At 46.8% G+C, this 23,586-nt stretch overlaps 1 protein-coding gene across 1 annotated transcript in view; it reads right to left on the bottom strand.

The window, feature by feature from the left end:
• Positions 1–13,858: 13,858 nt before the first annotated feature.
• The window catches only part of lrmda (leucine rich melanocyte differentiation associated), a 194,058-nt gene continuing 184,330 nt past the window's right edge, over positions 13,859–23,586 (bottom strand). The window contains exon 7 of the mRNA XM_076285126.1: positions 13,859–14,199. Coding sequence (XP_076141241.1) covers positions 14,120–14,199 — 80 coding nt within the window. The 3' untranslated portion in view covers positions 13,859–14,119. The remainder of the gene's footprint in view (positions 14,200–23,586) is intronic.

The raw sequence follows: 23,586 nt of genomic DNA, 5'->3' as shown, positions 1-23,586 counted from the left end.
TAAAACAATACGTTTATGTTGAATGCAAAGCAGGCAAATACTTTTGGTGACACATCTTTGAAATGATTTTTTCCCCGCCCCCCCTCCCCCAGCTCCCAGATTGTGTTAGGGAAACCATAAACCCAGACCCCCTTTTTCCCTAATGGCTTTTCAAAATGGAGGTGACATGACACGAATTTGTATTTTCACAAAACCATCCGATGTCTGAAGTGCCATGGGAAGTGCTCAGAGGTCAGCATGGTCCAGCCGTTTGCAGCTGAAGTGCAGTAGTGGCGTGTGAGCGTGCAGAACTGGCACAGAGAACATCCAAGCCCTCAGTGCCTCTGTGCCAGTGGAGAGCCAGGCAGTGCAGTTAGGCCAAAGGAGGAGTCCACCAGACCCACAGACGCGAAAAGTGGCATTCACACTCTAGATTTAAAAATGCAGGAGGATTACTGCATTTCAACTTTCACTCCCACACAAATGTAGGTAATTTCTTGCAAAATGGCTGGATCATGCAGGCTGAGCACTGAACACTGAACTGAGCTTTTTTTTTTTTTGTACAGTATATTCGCCCGTCCATTTGCTTAACGATTGCATCTACTCTCCAACAAGGCATATCCAGAGTGAAGAGGAATATATTTCATATTTTTGTCATGTTGCATATCTGTCACTTCCTCTGCTGTAAAAGATGAACACACTAACTTGGTGGAAATTGTAATATAAATAATAATAAAAAAAATAATATAATGTTGGGGGGTTTTAAGTCTTAAGGTAAATTTGCATCTGGCTATTACATGTTGAGTAAAAGTAACTTCTTTTTTCTGTTACAAGTAAATTCAGGACATTCATTCTCTGAGCAGTTCCAAACCTCTGGCACATCCTCATCACAGAGTGGCGGTGGCAGTGGCAGGGAAGGGATGGGTTTGAGTTTTGAGCTAACGGGAAAATGGAGAACATGATGGTGCTGAGTTGATCTACCTGACTCTGTCAAAAAAAATAACCTGCTGATAAATATACTGTCTTGTACAAAAAGTTGTACATAAATTGTACATGGTTTCTTTTTGTATTTTCTCAGATTAAAATGGATGTATTTGTGTTCTAACGTCTGTGCCACTGTTCTCTTCTTTGCTATTTTCAGTGTTAGATGAAGTCAAAGGCTAAGGCTAGTCAGCTGTCTGTCTGCTATTTAGAATGTTCTCAATGAAACAGTTTATTTATATCAATATCTTTATAACATACTACAGTAAGACACCAGATAGTCAGAATTATTCCATGAATGGAAATGGTCTGCCAGTAATAATAATGAAATGATGTAAAAATGATGTAAACCACACATTTGGACCATAAGTAAGACTCAAAGTGAAAGCACTCTTAAGCACTCTTGTTTTAAATAGATTTCATTAAACCTTTGAAAGGTATAAACATCGCTATATTAGTTTGTGTCCTTGGAGTATTTTCATGTGATCAGATTACTATTAAAAGCACACTTAACAAGATGCTCTCGGGGTTGAGAAGCACAGCAATAAACAACAATATGCAACAACAATAAAGTTTGCTATATACAACGGCAGAGTAAAATATATATATATTGCATCTCTAGAGGGAGCTCTACAGTTGCCAGAAATACCCGAACCTAGTGTACCTTTAAGGTCAAAAAACTGTTAAGGGTGCCTTTAAAAGCTTTTCATAATTGGATGGTAAATTACATTCTAATGTTCTTACAAAACCGATCCCATCTTTTTGAAGTATGCAAAGTAAACATACCCGTGCTGTGAAATGTGAGGATTGCTGTCTGTAATGTTACACTTGCTCTGAATGGAGAGTGCTGGAGGCCTGTGCGCATAGCAGCCAGTGAGGCACAAGCCAGGCGTGGAAATGGAGCAGATGTTGGCTGCTGTGCTGATTGGGGGCCTGGTAATGGTGGCACATGGGGCAGCTGAAATTGATGGCTTGTTAGTAGGGCCTGGCCCCTTTGTGAGATGTTTTCAAAATGATTGATTTACAATAAAGTGGCTTCTGGTGTGCGCATGCAGGCAGAACGCTCTCAGATCGATCCTGCTGAAATTGATTGATCAGCCATTTAACTTGGCAGCATGTTTACCAAAAGAAACGATGCAAGACCCATTCTTTCAGTGAGATCAAAACATACAGATTTTCTCAAACACACTGTAAGAATCTGGTTTTGGCCAAGTTTGTGAATTGCATGCTCTGTCATTTCTTAAAATATAGACTTGAAATATGTTCCCAATTTAAGAAAAAAATAAGATGCCTTTTGTGTCTGCTGTTTTATAGTTGATGAAGACAGATTATCACAACAGTTTTAATTTTACATTCAGGGGTTAAACTTTGACTCAATGGTATTCCCAGTCAGTACCACCAGTGTTTTAGTGTGTATCCAGTAAAATCCAGCCTCCCACCACTATTAAATGTAGGTGGATGGTGGATTTGATCATTTACACATTTATTCATCAACTGATAAAATACAATAATATCGCCACCATAGGTCATATTGGAGTCATCTTATCAGAGACAGCACAGTAATTCTAAAACATGATGGTACACTAGGCTCGCTAACCTTCCAAATGACAATGGAAAGCCATTATCTGTGTCCATGTGGTGACATCTTCTGTGAGGTGTGGTGCAGTGGAGCTTTTCCTGCCATCGCCTCAACAAAGCCGGCCCTTCAGCCCTCAGCCCTGCAAATCATCTCACAATGGACCCTCGAGTCTGTCCTTTGGATAATTGTAGATGAAACCAGCACTGCACACTCTCACCTTGGGCCGCCGTGGCCCCATCATGCGGCTTATTAATGATTTTACACAGCCACTCATGGCTGCAGACTGTCAGGATGCCAATAATATTTACTGGGTGACAGGCGGCGTGTGGGGCTGGGCGGGGCGGTGGGAGGCCAGAGGCTGGGCTGATTACACCGCCGCGCCTCACAGCTCCCCAGCCCAACCGCCCGCTCCACAAATAAACCCCCGCCAAAGCCTGCGGGAGAGACGCCATGCAGTAACCAGCCAGACCCACTCTCTGAACAACATGGAGCAGGTACTCATGTTTAAACACACCTGGGAAATTTACTTGCATGCTAATACTTTACCTGAGGAAAATCTGAAGAACTGCATAAGAAAGGGCTTGGCATGACACTATTGGCAACGCTGCTTTTAGAAAGGTGCTGAGAGTCCTGTCATGTGTGACTAAAGAAAAGCTTATTTGTGTAGTCGTTATGCACCATTTGCCACATCAATAGGTTGCACAAATCAAAAACAATTTTCCGTGTGGATTGTCAGCAAGGTAAATGAAACAGAGAACTTTCAACTATTGAACCCCATGCGATCAATGAATGGCAATTACAAGCAAGGATCTGTTATCAATTTGACATGAGCTCAAATTAATTTCAGCAAGTTTGTCTGACCCAGATTAAATAGCAGGGGTGTAAACATGCTTATTCTGACAGCAAGGAAAACTGATTCCCTCTCCTCTCACATACCAAGAAAAAAAGAAATCCTAAAAGATGAGTCTTTTTTCAAGGTAATTTATTTTGGACTTGCAAGCTCGTCTGCTCATGATGACAAGACAACAAGGACACAGACATCATGTATACTTGTGTTGACCTCACTTCACACACACACACACACACACACACACACACACAGAGACAGTCCCCTACCCCCCTATGACGGGGTCCTCACCCAGCCCCTCAGGCATGATAATAGTTACCATGACGATGCGGCATGCTGGGTGCTGCGAATAAACAGAGATCCTTTACGAAAACAAGAAGGTCATTACGGCCTCTTGTCAAATCAATGGTCAGAGTGTCCCGCCTGATTAAGCCATCTCCTCTCAGCACTGACACCATGTCAATAGTGCCAGGGCGGCAGCGGAGGCAGCGCTCCCATGATTGGAGTGAAATGCCCATCAGTCAGGGGAGCTGAGGGGGCCTAATGATTCTCTGTGCTGCCTATTAGAAGTACATGACAACTCAATCGCACTCTCACAGACAGACAGAGACAGGGACGGGGGGGGGGCTTGGGGAGAGAGAGAGACAGAGCGAGTGAGAAAGGTAGAAACCGTGACCTTGTAGCATCATCTGAGGCTGAATTGAATTGGAGTGAGCAGGTGATCTTCACATGAGGTGATTAACAGAATAGACATTGATCAGCAGAAGGGTTCTAGGTGCTATTGTTTCTCTTTGCCCCTGGCATCCTGTGCAATGTGTTGTCCCCTATATATATATATATATATATATATATATATATATATATATATATATATATATATATATATATATATATATATATATATATATATATATATATATATATATATGGTTGTCTGTGTATACTCTTCAAATAATACAATGATATATTATAAAGTGTATCAGGAGTTCAGAGAATAGCTTCCATCCCAGACCCACCCATGCAAACGGTAGTGAGATAAACAATTAATCCTCTGTTGTAGCACAACACAATCGAGCGCTGCCTGGTGCCTGGTGGAGGAGCTCTGGGTAAGTGGCCTCCAGCTGACTGACTGATCCATTCTGTCAGAGGGAGCTCTTCCCTCCATGCTCAGCTGCCAGCTGCAATGTTAAGCCAGAGAGCCCTGCTGGTGGTCCATGTAATGGAGACAAAATCTATGTTATCAAAGGGCTACAACAGCCCAGCGTCGGGCTCTTCCACTGGGAAGCCTCTTAATTGAGGAGCATTAACAGACCACTTATAAATTCGCCAGTGGAGATTCTGCTCTTCTAACGAGGGGAGAAAATAGAGGAAACTGATCATAGTGTTTGAGAACAAAGAATGCACAACACAGAAATGTCTTTCCTTTTGTGTGAAACAGGATTTTTTACTCTTGCATCTGCTTAAGTTTTGTTTAGTAAAAAACAATAACATACATTTTGCCTGTGCTTATAAATAGTAGGCCTGTTCAATGTAAAAATAGTTATATGTATTATAGCTATATATATATAATAGTGTTGTGTCCTCATTATCTGTGGATGATTGTACAGTCTTTCATAAGAATGTGCTCAGGGGAAGAAGAGAGAGAGGCATCTGTCTTTACTGAGCTGCAATCACCTCTCCCGCACTTTTAGCTGTAGGGATTTTCTATTCTCACTCCTCCAATCAATATGTTTTGAACATGGTTTTGTTAGGATTATCAGCCCACAGAACCAGTAATACCCAAATGTTACAGTTCATGGTGAAAGTTTATCCACTCCAAACTCCGAGACAACAGGAGATGGTGAGAAGAGATTCTGCTGCGAGCAGTATATCGACAGCTTCTGTCTGTGTCAAGCTTAACAGCAAACACCAGCTTCTGCTCAAGTTATCAAATTATAACGCAGCCATATAACAATCCAGTTAAAACTAGTCTGTTAAAATGAGAAAGAATACATGCATTTCATATATTTCCATTGTACTTTACCTTTTATATACACAAACATTTATACTGTGAGTGACAATGAAAATGCCCTTGCTGTGCTTCCTCTAGCAAAATCATGACTAATTTAAAGGCACAGAAAATTGCCTGTCCTCAGAGAAAACCTTTTGTTGTCAGTGGTCAATCACCACACCACACGTAGGAGCTTCGCTGTCCTCATTCAAGGCAAAAAACAGAAATTCTCCTGGGCATAATATAATTTTGTCTCAGAGCGTGCTTTATTGAAACAGAAAAGGCAATTTGTAGGGGAGCAGTGTGAGACGTGTGTGTTCTCTTGATGTGCTGTTCTTCCTCATTAATAATAACCATGCTGACAAAACACAATTTTCAGCACTAATGTGACATAGAGGGGATCCCTAATATCTCCCTCACACTACACCATCCCCTTGCATTTCACACACTTACAAACACCCAAATTGTCATTGCAGACATTAAGGAAGGAGAGATGAAAAGTTAACACGGTATCAGACAGTGTTGTCAAGTAGAGACAGGAAGAAAGAAAATAACAGAGAGAGAGAGAGAGAGAGAGAGAGAGAGAGAGAGAGATTAAGAAGGTCTATCATGACCATCAGAATTATAGCTATGAATGCATGGGCAGAGAAAGCTGTAGAAAGCTATTCATTTTCACCGCGTTTGTGATTCAAGGACTTCATTTCTGGGGTAAAGCATCTTCTCTTGGGGATCATTCGGGACAGTCTCAACGATCTGTGCATCCTTAAAGGTGGCAGTGCGAAAGAACCCCCCCCCCCCCACACACACACACACAAACACACACACACACACACAGACACAGGCAGACATGCACGCACGGACGCACACAGACACACACACACCGACACACACACACATGCACGCACGCACGCACGCACGCACACACAGACACACACACACACACACACACACACACACACACACACACACACACACACACATACACACACACACAGACAGACACAGACACACACACACACACACACACATACACACACACACACACACAGACAGACACAGACACACACACCTTTTCTACGCCATTAGCTTCTGCTGTGTGTCAGCTTGGAGATGCTTGGAGATATGTCAGTGTCATAAGGCAAGGCCAGGCCCTCCCCATTTGGAGCGCTGCCCTAAGCAAATCCGGCAGATCCGACCACACAGGGTCATGGTAAATACCACAGCCCCGAGATGAAGCCACATGACAACCCATCTCACCCTCCAATCAGGGTCACCGTTAGCAGACACTCCCCACAACATGTGGAACATCTTAGTTAAAGACTACAGATATCTATGTGAGAAACTCTTAACCTCAATACAGCGACCATATAGAAATAAAGGGATCTGGGAGCTTTATGGTAGAAAAACCGACCCGTTTCCAAGTTGCATGCTGCAGACGCCAGAAAGGCCAGGCCATGTGTGATGGAGAGTGCAGCGTTTGGTAGATTACACCTCCATAGGGCACATTTGTGATGTTTAGTGGCTATGCCAAAGTCACTTCGCAAATGTGAGTAAATGCCAATCTTTCCACCATTGTCTTCTGGTCCAGTGTCTTCCTGTTGTGAAGTCAAGCGTGGCAGATGAAGGCTTTAGGCCCAGTCCATGCAGCGCCAAGATCTGTGGGAGGACATCGGGTGAGTGCACATGCACATTCAGCCACATGAGCATGAGCTGCAAGCACACCATGTCACAGAAAAGAAGAGACAAAGGCAAAAGATCACAATTATCCGTCACCTTCACGTCATCAGATGAATCAGACAAAGCATGTCTGTGTTTCTGGATCAGTCGCTACAACTATTCAGGGCCAGATGCACATGCTTTACATCCCTGTAAACAGACATCAGATGCAGTGAGCTGATTTAGGGACCTGGTAAAGTCAAACATGTACCAAGCTAGTCCAGTGTAGATGCTCATTCCAAATGAAGCCCATGTGGAGGCCATAAGCAGCATCAGAATGACTTGAGCAGTGCTGTAGGAGCCCAATGGGAATAACATCCAATGCTTTATGGCCATAATAACACTTTCCAAATATTCTGTTTTATACAGTAAGGAGACAAATAAGCGCTGACCGGCTGACTGCTAGGCCCAGATGAGTCGCTCCTCACCTCCAGTCGTAAACTCTGATTTACGGCCGCGTGCCATAATTTAGCATTATTCATTTGGTCTGTCAGTGGCACATTGGAGCTTAATAGAAATGCCAGCAAGCTCGCTGATTTACTTAGTAAAATGTTCATCCCAAGGTTGGCCAGCACATGATTGGAGCTGGGAAGAGCAAGAGGAATTCATGCATTATGTAGCAGAAACTGACATGACCTTGAGCCGTCAGGGCCTTCACCTCCACGCTATATTACAGCTGCCACGGAGGCCTCGGCCGCAGCAGATACATATGACGTGTTTAACAGTGTTTTACACAACATTACTGATGCTTTGCATTGGATGAGCTGCTTTTATCTGGTCGTCCATTTCCGAGACACTGTAATGACATTGGAAGTAGGACCATTTATGACACCCAGAGTCCCATCAGATTGCTCTGGCACACGCTATTAATAATCATAAACTAACAGCGGGAAAATAAGCTGCCGTTACTACCGGGGTGAGAGGTACCAGAGCATGGGCCGTAGAGGAGCTCTATTTCAGCCAGATGATCATTTAGCTGTTAGAGATACTATGATTACAACTACACAAGTATTTCAATTTAAGTGAAAAACTATGTGTTACAAATAAGTCGTTTGAACTTTGAACACATACAGAGAATATTGTTGAAGTAAATGCATTTCAATGCAGCAAGCATTAAAGCATGACCATAAATAGTTAAAATGGTATAAGTATAAATGGCTGATATTGTGAAAGTCTACGCACGCGCCCTGTGTGCAGGCCAAAGGCTCTGCTGCGTTGTCTGCGTGACTGCGGTAATCATCGTGTTATATTTACAGCACGGGCTGTGTGCATGCTAAGCCTGGCTTGAGCCACAGGAATGCATGAGAAACACTATTTTCCCACACTGGAGAATGGGGATGGAGAAATCAATAGTTTCAGTGTTAGTGGAGCTTTGGCAACCTTTAAGATTCAACCCTAATTGATTAACCTAATCATGTCTATATTTCCAAATGACACAGTTTCATGGTCTTCGCTCTAAGTTGACCATGACATTTGAAGATACATTGAAACTAATCAGAAGTGCATAGGGTTGAGAGCTAAAGCTATCAGCATAAATTACCATAGATTTTTTTCTCCCGCTACCATGGCCTGAAAAATATATGTGGGCTGAAAAGGGCCCTTTTGTGTCACAATATAAAGAGGGACATAATTACAGGGAGAAATGATGGTTGTACCTGCTGTTCAAGGAAATGATCAGGGAGCACTATTCTTTTTTTAAGGCCCAGAGTCCATTCTGATATAATTGGTAGTGGAATTATTTATGACATTAATTGCCACATTATCGACTGCCTGTCAAGTGCGATGGCAGTCTGTCCATCTTTCTTAGGCGAGAAAGCTAGCTCAGCCTAAAGCAGACTGACAAGCTAATTACAACATCTTCCCCTTTGGTGACAAATGTTACTCATCTGAAACCGTGGCGGAAATAAGACCGCCACACTACACACACACACACACACCACACACACACACATACACACACACTACCACATTCACATACACACTGGACAGACTGAGGCAATGTCCTTAGGTGCTAACCTAGGGCGGCACTCAGCTTCGGACTCTGCCCTCCTCCTCCCCTGCCCAGGCCAATCAGCTTGCTGCTGTCAATCACTGATTCATGCTGACGGTTGTCACTCATCTTGTGGGTGAGGGCTGATGGGTGAGGACATGCGATGACTGAGAGCCAGATCCCCAGGGACACACACAACCACACGGCTGCCTCGCCTCCGCTTGGTGCCGTGCCCCTGTCCAGTGGGGGGGTCGAGGGACTGACCACACACAGTCCACTCTCACCATAGAGCCGCACAGATCAAAGATCACACATGAGGTGCCCCTGTTCTTGCCCTTTGGATCCCAGTGGTCATTTCTCATTCTCTCAGTGGGGGATAGTAGGCTACCTGGACATCAATATGCACCTTTTACTGATGGAAGACAGAACTGGTTTTACATCTGCAATGATTCTAAAACATACAAAAACGTGTCCAAGCATTGCCACAAGGATTATGCTTTTTCATTACACTTTTCATCATACATTTTGTCTGCATTTGATTATTTTTCTTTATATGCATTAATCTTCAGGAAAAATATAAGTGTTAAAATTCCTTTAACTCCAAAACTCTTCATTCCACTAAGACCAGTGTGGGCTTCTTAAAGCATAAGCAAAAGCGGTACAGCATACATTTGCAGAGGCTGATCATGATGCCATGTAAACGTACAGTACACTCATTTGAAGTACAGAAATGTCATCCATACCACAGGGTAATGGCCACAGTGGAAAACTCTAATAAAAATCTAATTGCTTTCTATTACGCTTGCCAAGCCTTCAGTGCCAGCCACTGTAGCTCCTCTCCAGTCTGTGTGTGTGTGTGTGTGTGTGTGTGTGTGTGTGTGAGTGTGTGAGTGTGTGTGTGTGTGTGTGTGTGTGAGTGTGTTTGTGAGAGAGAGAGAGAATGGTGTGTGTGTGTATGTGTGTGTGAGTGTGTGTGTGTGTGTGTGTGTGAGTGTGTGTGTGTGTGTGTGAGTGTGAGTGTGTGTGTGTGTGTGAGTGTGTGTGTGTGTGTGTGTGAGTGTGTGTGACCTGCGCAGCTGGCCTGGGGGCTGGCAGCATGCCACTGATCCATCCTGATGAGGTGCCGCGCCACGTCTGGCCAAACAGGAGCCGTCCCAGGCACCACCGTGCCTCACCAGTCACACAGGTCAGTGCCCACCGCTTGCTCAGTAGCTCATCCTTTAATTAGACTACATCCACAATCTCTCTCTCCTTCTCTCTCTCTCTCTCTCCCTCCATCCCTCCTCCTCCTCCGCCTCACGCGGGCGTATGTCAGCATATGTCTCCCCAGCTTGCACTTCCTCCTTCCCCTAATGCTGTTTATATTTGTGAAAAGCCCGCGCGAGAGCAGAGGAGAGGAGAGCAGTGGAGGCCGTGACGAGGATGGGAAGTGACACACACCAAACTCGGTATGTCCCCTAGCCAGCGACGCCAGCTCGGGTGCTGTCAATTCAGGCTACATCAGCAGCACTGGCTCAATGGCAGCGTCTGTGACACATGTCACAAAGTTTTAAATGTCTGTTCTTTTCATCAGAATGGCTGTGGCGAAGGCAGCCAGGGGAGAGATGACATTTTGTGTGTGTGTGTGTGTGTGTGTGTGCGTGTGTGTGTGTGTGTGCTAGGGAGGTGGGTTGAGGAGGGCTGCAGAGGGGAGACTTGTTGTGGCTTCCTCCTCCTGCCTCCTCCAGCTGTCAGTCTGCGTTTCCTCTGAGCATATCACAACACGCACAAACAAACCTTGTCATTTTGAAACGCTGGCACTAGTGACCACGCTAAGGAACAGTGTGCCAGTAGGAATTCTGGGCACATAGTCTCATAGGAGGAAAGGACAGACATCCCCATAATGGGAGGGACAGTTAGAGGGAGAAAGACATAGATGTATATGCATTCATGCACACCCACGCACACACAGACACACACATACAGAAAAACATGGGTCCCAACAGATAGACCCACACACAATGTCACCCACACTGGTGTACCGTGTACACACACATATACACACACACAAACATCAGATAAATCCACAATGTAAAGCACCCACACACAGACACACACACACACACATACACATACATATGCTCAAATATTTTGCCAGGCTATCCCTGACCGTTCTATCCTCCCAGCCCTGAAAGATTGATGAGCAAAGCTTCACACACACATGGTTTCCTTCAAGTCCAGTGGCATCTATAAAATGTGTTTGGGCTCTCTTGGCTGGCATACACACACACATACACACACACACACAAACGGGCAAGAGGAGAGGAGTGCACTTAATTACACCCAGTAATTAAGCAAGATGGGACGCAGCCGAGAAAGTGTCACTCTGACAGACCACATGCACAGAGAGTATAGACGAGAGGAGAGGAGTGAGAAGGAGAAAAGAGAGGAGGAAAAAAGAGGAGAGAAGAGTAGAAATGAGGAGAGGAGTGAAGAGAGGAGTGAGGAGGAGAAAAGAGGAGGAGTGAAGAGAAAAGAGGATAGGAGTGAGGAAGGGAGAAGTGAGGAGGAGAAAAGAGGAGTGAGGAGGAGTGAAGAGGAGAAAAGAGAAGAGGAGTGAGGAGGAGAAAAGAGGAGAGAAGTGAGGAGGAGAAAAGAGGAGAGAAGTGAGGAGGAGAGAAGAGGAGAAAAGTGGAGTGAAGAGGAGAAAAGAGGAGAGGAGTATTGAGCGCCTCTACAACTCACTGATGGGGGCTCTGAGAGCATCCTGCTGCCTGAGTTAGCGCAAACCTGATTCATTGGGGAAAAAAAACCCTCTAGTTTCCAAAGTTTAGTTAACAGACCAGAGATGTTCTTGCTTCTTTTTATTCATTTGTTTTATTTTATTTATTTGTTTGTTTTATGAAGGTAGATGTGCACCATATAAACAACTGAATGTTTCAATAACTGAGAAAAGACACCATAAATTCCGAGGATTTTTAAATGACTGAATAAATTGACAGAAATTGACATCAAATTTATTTTTGTCACTTCACAGCACAGATACAAAAAATCCACATAATTTCGACAATGACACAAACATGTATGACACCAGGAATGGGAGTGAGTGCATACAATGACAAACTAAATGTTCAAATGTGTCATAGTTAATGCATAAGAAAAGTCAACAGTGGCTTGCCCCATTACTGGACTGAATGTGTAAAATGTGCATATTAAAATGTTACTCTATTTACATTGTAAGCGCAGAGGTAGACAGACATCATGATAAATTATTAAACGGAGCAATTTATAGGCTATTGTTCTTTGGTTTATAATCCAGGTTTATTTCAGCAATCAACAGCACAGAAGATTCTTCTAACTGGTATGTAAAGAAACACATATTTTAGGAATCGATTTAGCCAAAGCCAAGGAACACATTTCGATGGGAAGTTTATGGAAAAGTAAATTGGCTGAAGTTATGGAATGATGCATTAAAAAAAAACAGAAAAGAAGAGAAATGTTAAAAGTCATCCACATCCCTGGTCCTCTCAGTCCTCCCCCATGCTACTCTTCCTCCTCCTCCTCTTCCTCCACCTCCATTGAAAGCGGCTGATGTGGCTGCTCTGCCTCACCTTCCTGCTCCGTGCTGTGGAAGTCCTCCTCATTAAGTCTTTCCTCCAGGCTCTGTGGAGGACGGCTCTTCCCCCGCACCAGCTCTGTGGATCGGGCCGCCCTGCCAGGCTGCGGCCTCTCACCTCCACAACCACTTCCCAGCAGCCTCTCACCTCCACAACCACTTCCCAGCAGCCTGGCCACCAGCACCCAGCCACACAGCCCAGATCCTCCACAAGCTGCCTCTCATGTCGAGCAGTGTTTACCCTCACACATACAACACACACACACGCTCACACTCACACTCACACTCACACTCACACTCACACTCACACTCACACTCACACTCACACTCACACTCACACTCACACACACACACACACACACACACTCACACACACATCAATGCTGCTGTTTACAAAAGAACCGGAATGGTTACTACAATTATGAAAAAGAAAGATAAGATTACTTAAGATAATATTTTTTACATATGTCCTAACAATAATCATTATCAGTAACATCTTGGTTTGCTCATGGTTTCAATTCATTATAGATATTCAATAGCAATGTAGAAATCATATATCCCCATCTCACAATAGTAACAATTAGAGCTCAATCAAAAGTTGAAACCTGATCCATATATTTACAAATGTCTTTTCAAAACATATGCCACACAATCCATCAAAAGCCTAGAACTAGTGCCTGCATAACCTGCTTCAATATCTTTCATTGTGAAAGTGCATAGATTGCATACAGCAGTTACAGATGTAAGCAAACAGTAAGGAAACCATAAACATTTTACAAAAACAGAAAACAGAAACTTGGCAAAATCCAGCACACTGGCATCAGAAGCCCAGATTGATTATGCATACAGGAACTGGAATGTGTGAAGCAGAGGCACTCCCCACCACCACCACTGCTGCCTGTGTGTGTGTGTGTGTGTGTGTGTGTGTGTGTGTGTGTGTGTGTGTGTGTGTGTGTGTGTGTGTACGGTGTGGAGTGGTTTAACTTTAGCTTTGACTTTGACAGTGGCCTCTCTCTGTGGCGCTGCCTGTCTGGCGCATGCCCAATGAAGCCTCAGGTGTGACCTCTGACCCACGGCGAGCAGCGGTTGGGTCAGGCAATCCATCATGGCGCTCATCCTGTCAGCGCAGGCACTTGGCCGGAGCTGTCTGTCAGTCTGGCCAGTGGAGGGGGGGACGGGGGGGGGGGGGGGGTTAGGGGGGCAGTAGTGGTGCTGGGGACTCTGCTTAAAGGCAATCATGTCAATCTGGCGGGGACTGCTCAGACGAAGACGTGGCAGCGGAGCTGACAGGGCCGGTGCGGTCAGCAGAAAGCACTGGAGGACTGCGTGGTGTGGGGCTGCTGGCGTGCTCCACTGCGACTGGCAATCTGGGTATTTAGAAGGAGAGTTGTGGGAATGTATGTATGGCTATTTAAAACAAGGTGTCGGAGCTGGCCTCGCCGTCAGAGCTGGTCATTGCGGATGAATCGATTGCCTTCTGAGTGCTTCCCGTAGTAGACATAACGGCACTTGGCAAACACTCCTGCAAACAAACAAAGAAGAATTATATGAATACTAAAACCCAGAACAAAAAAGATGCCTGATTCTGAACTTCATTTATGACAACAAACCTGTAAAATACATGCATTGTTTAGGCACTTAAATAAAGCAGATATTTATTACTATCTGCTTTTATTAATTAATTATTATACCACTATATGTTGACATTAGGTTGTTTGCCACACAAAATATGGGGTTCAATATTTCCCCATAAACCAATATCAAGATAATGTTTGTATAAAATACAACAAATAAGACACACAGTGTTGCTACTAATGTGCATTGTGCAGACAATAATGTGCACATTATTTGTACTTAAACTTAGCATGGAGACACAGCGCAGGAGATGACAGTACTCAAAATAGAGATGGGCACAATCTTTCAGTTTGCCTTGTTTAACACAGATGCAGCTCCCCATTGTGAATATTTATATAAATATTTTTCCAAGAAACAAAACGCAGACTCCCAAATGTCAGCCCATCATTCAAATGTGGCATAAAAGGTACGTCAGAGGAGACAGAGCATCCTTCTCAAGTTGAAGAACACCACAGAGACAACATTTGGCCTGAGGGCAATGTCTAGACAGTAACAAGCAGAGAGCCTGCCTTCCACAGAGACAAAAAGAGAGTGAGAGAGAGAGAGAGAGAGAGAGAGAAAGAGAGAAACAAAAAAAAAAAACACACCAGCCTGATCCACGAGGAGGCAATTATTACAGCGATCAATGGTCAGAGGGACAGAGGGGATCACTGTGGTCAGTACACACACACACACACACACACACACACACACACACACACACACACACACACACACACACACACACACACACACACACACTCACACACTCACACACTCACACACACACACACACACACACACACACACACACACACAAAGACACACATACATATAAAGAGAAAGAGAGAGTTGTGTGGTTTGGTGTAGTGTGGTTGACAGGAGCTGTTGAGTGGCCTGCTGCATTTGATGAGATAACCATCAGCACCATCCTGTGTCACCCATCCTACACCATCAGCACCATCCTGTGTCACCCATCCTACACCATCAGCACCATCCTGTGTCACCCATCCTACAAGGGAAGGGGCTGGCCAGGATGCGGTGTGGTGTGGTGGGCTAGCTTGGGTGGGGTGGGGTGGGCTAGCTTGGGTGGGGTGGGGTGGGTTACGGGGGGCTGGGCTGGGTTGGGTGGGGTGGGGTGTGCTGGGTTGGGTGGGGTGGGGTGGGTTGGGGTGTGCTGGGTTGGGGTGTGCTGGGTTGGGTGGGGTGGGGTGGGTTGGGGTGTGCTGGGTTGGGTGGGGTGGGTTGGGGTGGGGTGTGCTGGGTTGGGTGGGGTGGGGTGTGCTGGGTTGCGGGGGGCTGGGTTGGGTGGGGTGGGGTGTGCTGGGTTGGGTGGGGTGGGGTGGGGTGGGTTGGGGTGTGCTGGGTTGGGTGGGGTGTGCTGGGTTGGGGTGTGCTGGGTTGGGTGGGGTGGGGTGGGTTGGGGTGTGCTGGGTTGGGTGGGGTGGGTTGGGGTGGGGTGTGCTGGGTTGGGTGGGGTGTGCTGGGTTGGGGTGTGCTGGGTTGGGGTGTGCTGGGTTGGGGTGGGGTGTGCTGGGTTGCGGTGGGCTGGGGTTGATGGGGGCTGGACGGATTTGTGGTTGTTGATGTTGTGACAGGCTCTGGAAGGGCAGAGAGGAGGACTGTTCACAGTGCAGCGCCCTCCCACAGGGCAGAGACTGATGAGCTCACGACACACCGCTCACAGCCTGCTATTTATAATGGGAGGAATGTCTGAGGTGGGTGTGTGCGCTTGCGCCTGTGTGTGTGTGTGTTTGTGTGTGTGTGTGTCAGGGAGACACGGGGGCCAATTATACTTGTTGGGTTTAATTATGTTTTTTCCTCCCTAATGACTCAGATCCCATTATCATTAAAGGGGCATTCCACTGTGTTAACTTGTGTCTGATAACAGCAGACACACACACACAGACAATCAGAGGTAGATAATGTGTGGATATCGTCTGGGAAGATATGCAGATGTTGTATGAGCAGTTACTGGAACAGTAGACAACAAATAATCACACAAAGAGTAGACAGCATAAAAATGGACAGCGTTATTAAATTCAAACAAATCCCTTCAGCTGTTTGAATCTGGATTATAGCATATGGAGGAGGATCGATAATCCTCAACATGGCATCAATTCATCCCTTCCATCTCCTGAAAAGCATACATACTGTATCTCCCAACACCTGACGCAGGTCTTCTGAACACGCAGACCTCCTCGACCTCCACAACCCAGCGCAGAGCCCTGACCCCCACCCCACCACCCCCCCGCAGCCTGCTGAAGGGAAATCTATTCAGCTGTGGAGGAGGCGCCTGCCTGGCCTGGAGCGACTTATAGACGACGTGACCTGTGAGATTCATTAAGACGCAATCAATTTCTCCGTCTTAAATGACTCTAATCCATTCCAAAGCAGCCTCTCGGCTGCGGGGTCGCCTCAAGCTTTCTAATCATACGGGCGCTTGATGGAATGGAGCGGAAGGGGCGATGCAGAGAAAATACGGCCGAGCGAAAAGCAAACACGCCCGGACCACCTGAGCGCCTGTGGAGAATGAGAGTTCTGTGTGGAGACATTTCAACTCTCAGAGAGTCAAGACTCCAACTGAGGCGGCAAGATCCTTTGACTGATATGTGCATCAGAGAGAGAGAGAGAGAAAGAAAGAGAGAGAGAGAAAGAAAGAGAGAGAGAGAGACAGAGAAAGCCAGTGATGGAGAGAGAGAAGAGTCTCTGTGTCTCTGTGTCGGGGAGAGGAAAAGAAAGAGATTGAATGCGTGAAAGGCAGACAGACAGAGTGCGCCGCTTGATGGATGCCAGCGCGCTCGCTCGCGCGGCGTGGTGCGCGGCTAGGTGTCAGCGCTTAGTCAATGAGGCAAGGACAAGTGGCATTAATGCTGTCAATGATCCCCCTGACAGCACAACAGATCCGGCTCCCCTCGCCTTCCTTTAAACAGACATCAAGTGCATTAATGACAAAAAAGGGCAGGCATCAGGAAACAAAGCGCCCGCGCTGCTGAGTGATGCGGCGGGCGGGAGGGCGGGCGGGTGAGGCGGGCGGGCAGAGTGGCGCGGTGTGGCGCGGTGTGGTGCGGCGCTGCGAGCGAGCGAGCGAGCAGGCCGAGTGAGTGAGGGAGCGGGCGCTCAGCTCAGCCTAATCTGAGGTGACACCGTCAGGGCCGCAGAGAAGGGCCCGGCCGTCGCACGCGCTGACAGCAAGCAGAGATGAGGACACAGATACTGGTGCCATATTAGTGCCACGCATATTCCAACACCAGCCCGCCTCTTCTAACCAAACCTGACACTCTCTCTCTGTGTCTCTCTCCATCTCCCTCTCTCTCTCTCTCTCTCTCCATCTCTCTCTCTCTCTCTCTCTCTCCTATCAGTTCAAAGTTAGCCTACCCTTGCTGTAATCCAGTCAGGCAAATCTCTAGCTCCCCCCCCCCCGCCCCATCCCTCTCTCTTTCTGTCCCCCAAACGACATGTCATTCCCCGCTGCACTCCTCCCCTGCGCGGTGTCCTCCTGGTGGGCCTGTTCTGTCAGCGCGGCCGGCGAGCCCGGGGACGGCCCCAGTCAATCTAAATTTGGACTTCAGTGGCAGAGCGACGCTCATGCTCCCTGATCTCCCCGATACTTGAGGTGATCCAAACGCTGAAGTGTGAGGAGCTGTCACCTTGCATCACGTCTGCTCCCAGCCGTGGGTGGGCACGCGCACGAGCACCACTGTCGCCCGCCCCCCCCCCCACACCCCACACACCCCACCACCAGGCTGTGCCAAGCAGGCATAGACTCTAGAATGCCCTGGCAAAGCTGGGGAAGTCAGGAGAGAGAGAGGTAGAGAGAAAGACAGAGAGAAAAAGAGAGAGAGAGAGAGAGAGAGAGAGAGAGAGAAAGGAGCGATGAATGAAATCCAGCTGCTGCCTTTCGCCAAAAGGGCTTTGCGGGAGCCTGAAGCTTGAGACGGCTCGTCTTGAGATCTCCCGACACCCACCGCTGTCGCCGAGTGTGAGTGCTCAGTCACAGCAGCTACACCGGGTCACAAAATCCCACACCCTTACCGAAAACATCTCCATCCCGCTCACCACGTCTGAATCCCATCACCGCCACCACCAAACAAGTAACCAGCCGCCACGGACAGATCCACCTCTCCCCACGCACGTCTGTCCAAGGCAGCCAAATCCAGCCATCTGCCTGCTGCTTGCTGGAGGACACATTACCACATCCAGGACGCATGGCGCCAAGCGGAGAGGCTTTTTTTTGCGGCTTAAACACAGTAATAAGTAAAAGCTGCTAGTGTGTGTGATGAATAAGGTGCTGGGTGATGATTATATTGTGTGGAGCTGTGGCCTGGAGCCTGAGGCTGAGCAGACAGACAGATCCAGGCCGGCTGGAGGCTCGCATGCTCAGGCTTTTCTTAGCCGCCACGGGGGTAAGGCGGCCCAGCTCACTCACTCACTGAGTTGTCTGCTCTCTCTCACACACTCACTCACTCACTCACTTACTCTCTCTCCTCTCTCTCCTTCACTCTCCTTCACTCTCTCCTTCTCGCTCTCTCTCTCTCTCTCTCTCCTTCTCTCTCCTTCTCTCTCTCTCTCTCTCTCTCTCTCTCTCTCTCTTTTTGCTCTGCCTGCACTTTCAGCGCGGCCATCTGGGACGGCGCCCTGGACTAACTGCGGGCCGAGTGATGGGGAAACGGCGACGCGGGCCAGAGGCAGGGGGAGGCAGGGGGGGCAGGGGAGGCAGGGGAGGCAGGGGGGGCAGGGGAGGCAGGGGTGAGTTAGGGGAGGCAGGGGAGGCATGCTCAGTGTAAACTGGCAGCCGGAGTGAAGTGTGATCCAGCGCAGCTCCCGCCCCTAACTGCTCTCCCGCGGCCTGCCGCCACAGCTGGACACCAAAGTTATTACGCGCAACAAAGAAAACGAGCCCAAAGAAAAAGAAAGTGAGAGAAAAGGTGCTGCTGCTAGTGTGTGTTAGGGGGTGGGGGGTTAGGGGGTGGGGGGGTTAGGGAGGTGGGAGGAAAGTGAGCTAAGGTAGAGGAGCTGCATGGGCAGCATCTGATTTTCTTACATAATCCGTTGCAGGCGGAGAGTGCAGGCAGGGGAGGCCCGTGGGAGAGCAGCGGGGCCTGATGAGCTGATAGTGTGTGTGTGTGTGTGTGTGTGTGTGTGTGTGTGTGTGTGCCTGATGAGCTGATAGCTCCAAACAGACCTCACTGTGTCAGAGAGCTGGCGCCACCTCCGGCCCCTCTCCTCTCCGCTCCTCTCCTCTCCTCCCCACCAGAGAGCAGTCAGAGCCGCACCACACCGCTCCGCGCCGCTCCCAGGCCCTCCGCCATCCAGCAGCCATTACAGTGACAGGCTCGCAGCTATCTGGCAGCTAATGTTTCCATCATGCGCACTTTGGCAAGGGAACAGTTTGTGCTTTTGTTCCTCGCATGTCATAGCTTGTTGTTTTAAAAGGCAGGGAGTGGAAGCGCTCTCTTCAGTGGCAGCGGACCTGCACGTCCTCCACCGGCCAGCGCAGGCTTTTCACAGAGCCAGCTGCACAAGTACAAGTGTCCTCCAAGGGCTTCCCATGGTCAGCTTACAAGAGATGAGATGAGCCATCAGTCACCTTTATTTCTGTGGATTAGGCACAATATCTGCACCAGATGGAATAATTGAATTATTTCTCCTCTGGTCCAATGCTTTAAAAGCAGATGATGATCGCATTCCTAAACGTTTAAAATATATACTCCACATTAAACTCAGCATTCCAGACTCTGAGGGCCCTTAAATCTCTGGATCGTTGTTTGACTTGCCTGGAATCTTGTTATCAAAAACATGTACCATATTTTATTAAGAGCTGAGAAGGACAAGCAGAAGACTCAGTTAAGGGATTGAAAAATGGCCTCTGCCATGGCTAGTGAGGCCTTCTGTTTAACGAGGGGCTGAGGGAGAAAACAAATTCATCAACAGGCGCCTGAAGTGGGTTTAATGATTGCTTTCTGCATACAATCAGCTCCCCTCTTTTCAAGGGCCATCAATATGTCAAGGAAAGACATATCCAAAGGATGTAGCTCTTAACACCAAGGTTATCTATTCTCTGCAAGGCTCGGCTTCTCAGCGCCGCCCGCTATTCTGCTCCGCCCACACCCCCCGCGTCTCCGTCAGCCGCCGCAATCAATCAAGGTAATAATGTGGGGGAAAAAAATCAATTAACAACGCAATTAAACTTTCCTTATTATCTCAAAGGGCCGGGATAATACCTAACGGGCGAAGCTAGCGCCAGGTTTGTGTGTGCAGGCATCCAGCGTCCGGCGTGAGAGTGAGTTATGAGCGTGGACAGAGGCAGCCAGGAGCCCATGCTATTATTCCCAGACATCGTAGATCTCCTCCGCACCCCTTTTATCAGACCACCGCAACATCATGGCCATGGTGGCGGTGGCGGTGGTGGCAACCTCCCTCACTATGCAGATTTAGGATAGCCCTGTGTGTCTCATCTCCACACAATGGCCTGGCCAGACAGCTGCTCCATCCATCCAGCATGCGGGGGGTGGGGGTGGGGGTGGAGTGGGGTGGGGGGGTATGATGGCCCTGGGGCCCCCTCCGTATACAAGGAGAAGAGCCCTCTGAATGCAAAGCAGATATGTGGATAGAGGAAGCACACTACACCTATTTAGAAATCATATTCCTTACAGAACACACACACACACACACACACACACACCATACACACACACACACACACACACACACACACACACACACACATACACACACACACACACACACACACAATAAATGCATTTTACATCTGAAATTGCTCAGTATGGTGTTATACAGTATGTAGTTCTAACAAAGTGTAGTATAACAACATGGATTCTAAGTGAATGAATGTGTAAACTAAGGGGCGGCTCTCTCCTGTAAAAGCCCTTACAGAGGCACATGGGCATGTTTTATCCTGAAGATGACCCTCTACATAACACAACAAACATCAGAGTAAGGAACAGCAGTCAAACACAAAGCCAATGGATATCACCCACCAGGGGGAATTCATATTCACGTCAATGTCAGATCCCCTTTCATTCTCCTCCTTATTTCCTCTGAGAAAATGGGGAGCATTTGAGATCAGGAGCCTGGCTAGTGTCACCCAGTAAATCACCAGAGGGAAGTGCCTGAGACTGATGCTTGGGCTGGGGCTCAAATGGACCCATGTGTTCTTGAATGAAGCAGGTTCTTGGCCAAGAGCAAGGGCTGCCAGTGCTGAGAAGCCCTGACACACACACACACACACACACACACACACACAGAATCTCAGGCATGTGCTGGAGAAGATAACACTATTCCTTCCCATCTTTTTTACATACTTCTTGTTTTCCTTTCCCAGGCTTTGTGGGTGTTGATGGGGAAGGGGGGATTTTGTACAGAGATGCCATGGGAATCCTGTTTAGGGATTTGGCTTTGAGTGGGTCAGTAGGTGTTGTGATCGAAAACCTGAAAAATTATCCACAAAAAGATTTTTGTCTGCAACCCAAACGGCATCTCACAGGGTGTGTAAGAATGTGTGTGTGTGTGTGTGTGTGTGTGTGTGTGTGTGTAAAAGCGAGGGAATCAAGTACAGAGAGGGTGAAAAAAGGAATAGAGCTGTCTAGTCTCATTCTTTTTATGTATGAAAGCTGGGAGAAGATGTCAGCCATCCCTCAGAGGGCCTCAGATGGGAAGACCAATGCATAACTTATGGAGTTAAGCTGACATTTGTTCTCCTCCAATAAAAAATATTTAGTCCATTAAACATAAATTCCTGTCATTATGATGCATGCACTGGGTGTGCGCCTTCCCATTCCCCACTGATGTTTATTGCGGGCAAACAACTGCAGCGCCTGCATGTTTTCAACTTTAGTGTATTGATTAAACTTTTAAATGGTTGCCATATAACCTAGGGACATCAGGAAGATTAATTTGCGTCAATGTTCATCTGTAATTCATTAGCCATTTATACTCCACATCCACACGGACTATCAGGAAAATGTGGCCCATTTTTCACTCAGGCACAGGCTGGGGAGTCGGCACTGAAAATTGCACCGCATACAAATAAGCGGGGAAGATTCAACCGCAAGGAGAGAGGCCTGAGCACGGCAGGGCCAATGAGCAGCGGCAGAGTTAACGCCGACAACAAAATGAATGCCTCCTCCTCTCCTGCACACCCAGTCCCGGCTGCTGGAAGCACTGCTGTGCTATTGCTATTATCATTATGAGTGTCAGGGTGAATTAATTCAACCTGCAAATGACGATTACACAAATGAAGTGACCAAAGGCTTAAATAGTTATTTTATCGTGTTTTCAATGGTAGTCAGTGAATAAGTATGAAATATTTTAAGAAATATAAAAAAATGAAAAAAGAAAAAACACAAAATGTACAAAGATAAGATAAATAAACAAGAAACCTACATATACTGTGTGTTATATGTGGTGCAATTGTGTTGTCTGTTAAATTTGTACATACAAAATACTGTTATGGAAAATTACACAATATCCAGGTAAATATTACTGTGAAGTGTTGTCAAAGATGTTGAACAATAAATAAAAACTGAAACAGGGAAAAATGTTTTGGGCCATTACTATGTGCTGAATATACAGTTGAGTAGACCATTATTAATGAATCATGAGTAGCCTTAAAAGAAAGCTCTTAGGTCTAATAGCATGTACCTGAAGAGCGCGCTGATTATCTTTTAATAACGTAATTTAATTTGCATATTTATTTTAATCTGCTACGATTTTACAAGGTTAAAATCATTTATCAAAACAAGATCCTGTTCGAGTCATTTAACCATTGAGGAACTCAGCGGTGCTGATATGTTTGTCCAAACACACGAGCCCTCTTTTCTGGGGTGACATCGCATTTGTATTTTGTGGACGTAATAAAGATGTCAGGTCAGATCAGCGTTAGCTCTGTTGTGTTAGATTTTTAACATCTCCCTTCAAGCCCAGTTAACATACTTCATTGTTTTATTTGCTCGGCTGGAGATTTGGAAGCGTCATGACACCAGGGATTTTTATTGGCAGGATGTTTTGACTTTATTGTCAGACTCTGACTTTTATTCAAAAGGCAAATTGCATTTATTGAAGAAGAAGCATCCAACCCCCAGACATTTACACAATGCGGAGGAATGTGCGAGCCATGGGGCCGCTGTGATGAAGGGGAGAGCAGGGGAACCAACAGGAGAGGGGGAGCTGAGAGATTTGCTTCTGCCGGAGCTTGAGAGCTTGTCAGGCGAAGGCTGCCAGGTTGTGCCTCAAAAGCCCTGATCAATACCAGGTTGATTTGCCACATGATTTT

Source organism: Alosa pseudoharengus, unplaced genomic scaffold (assembly GCF_046254945.1).
Source record: "Alosa pseudoharengus isolate Yale_2024_CS ecotype anadromous, Long Island Sound unplaced genomic scaffold, YU_APseudo_1.1 YU_APseudo_1.1_scf_15, whole genome shotgun sequence".
Classification (NCBI taxonomy): domain Eukaryota; kingdom Metazoa; phylum Chordata; class Actinopteri; order Clupeiformes; family Clupeidae; genus Alosa; species Alosa pseudoharengus.
This window is presented reverse-complemented; position numbering and strand designations above follow the sequence as displayed.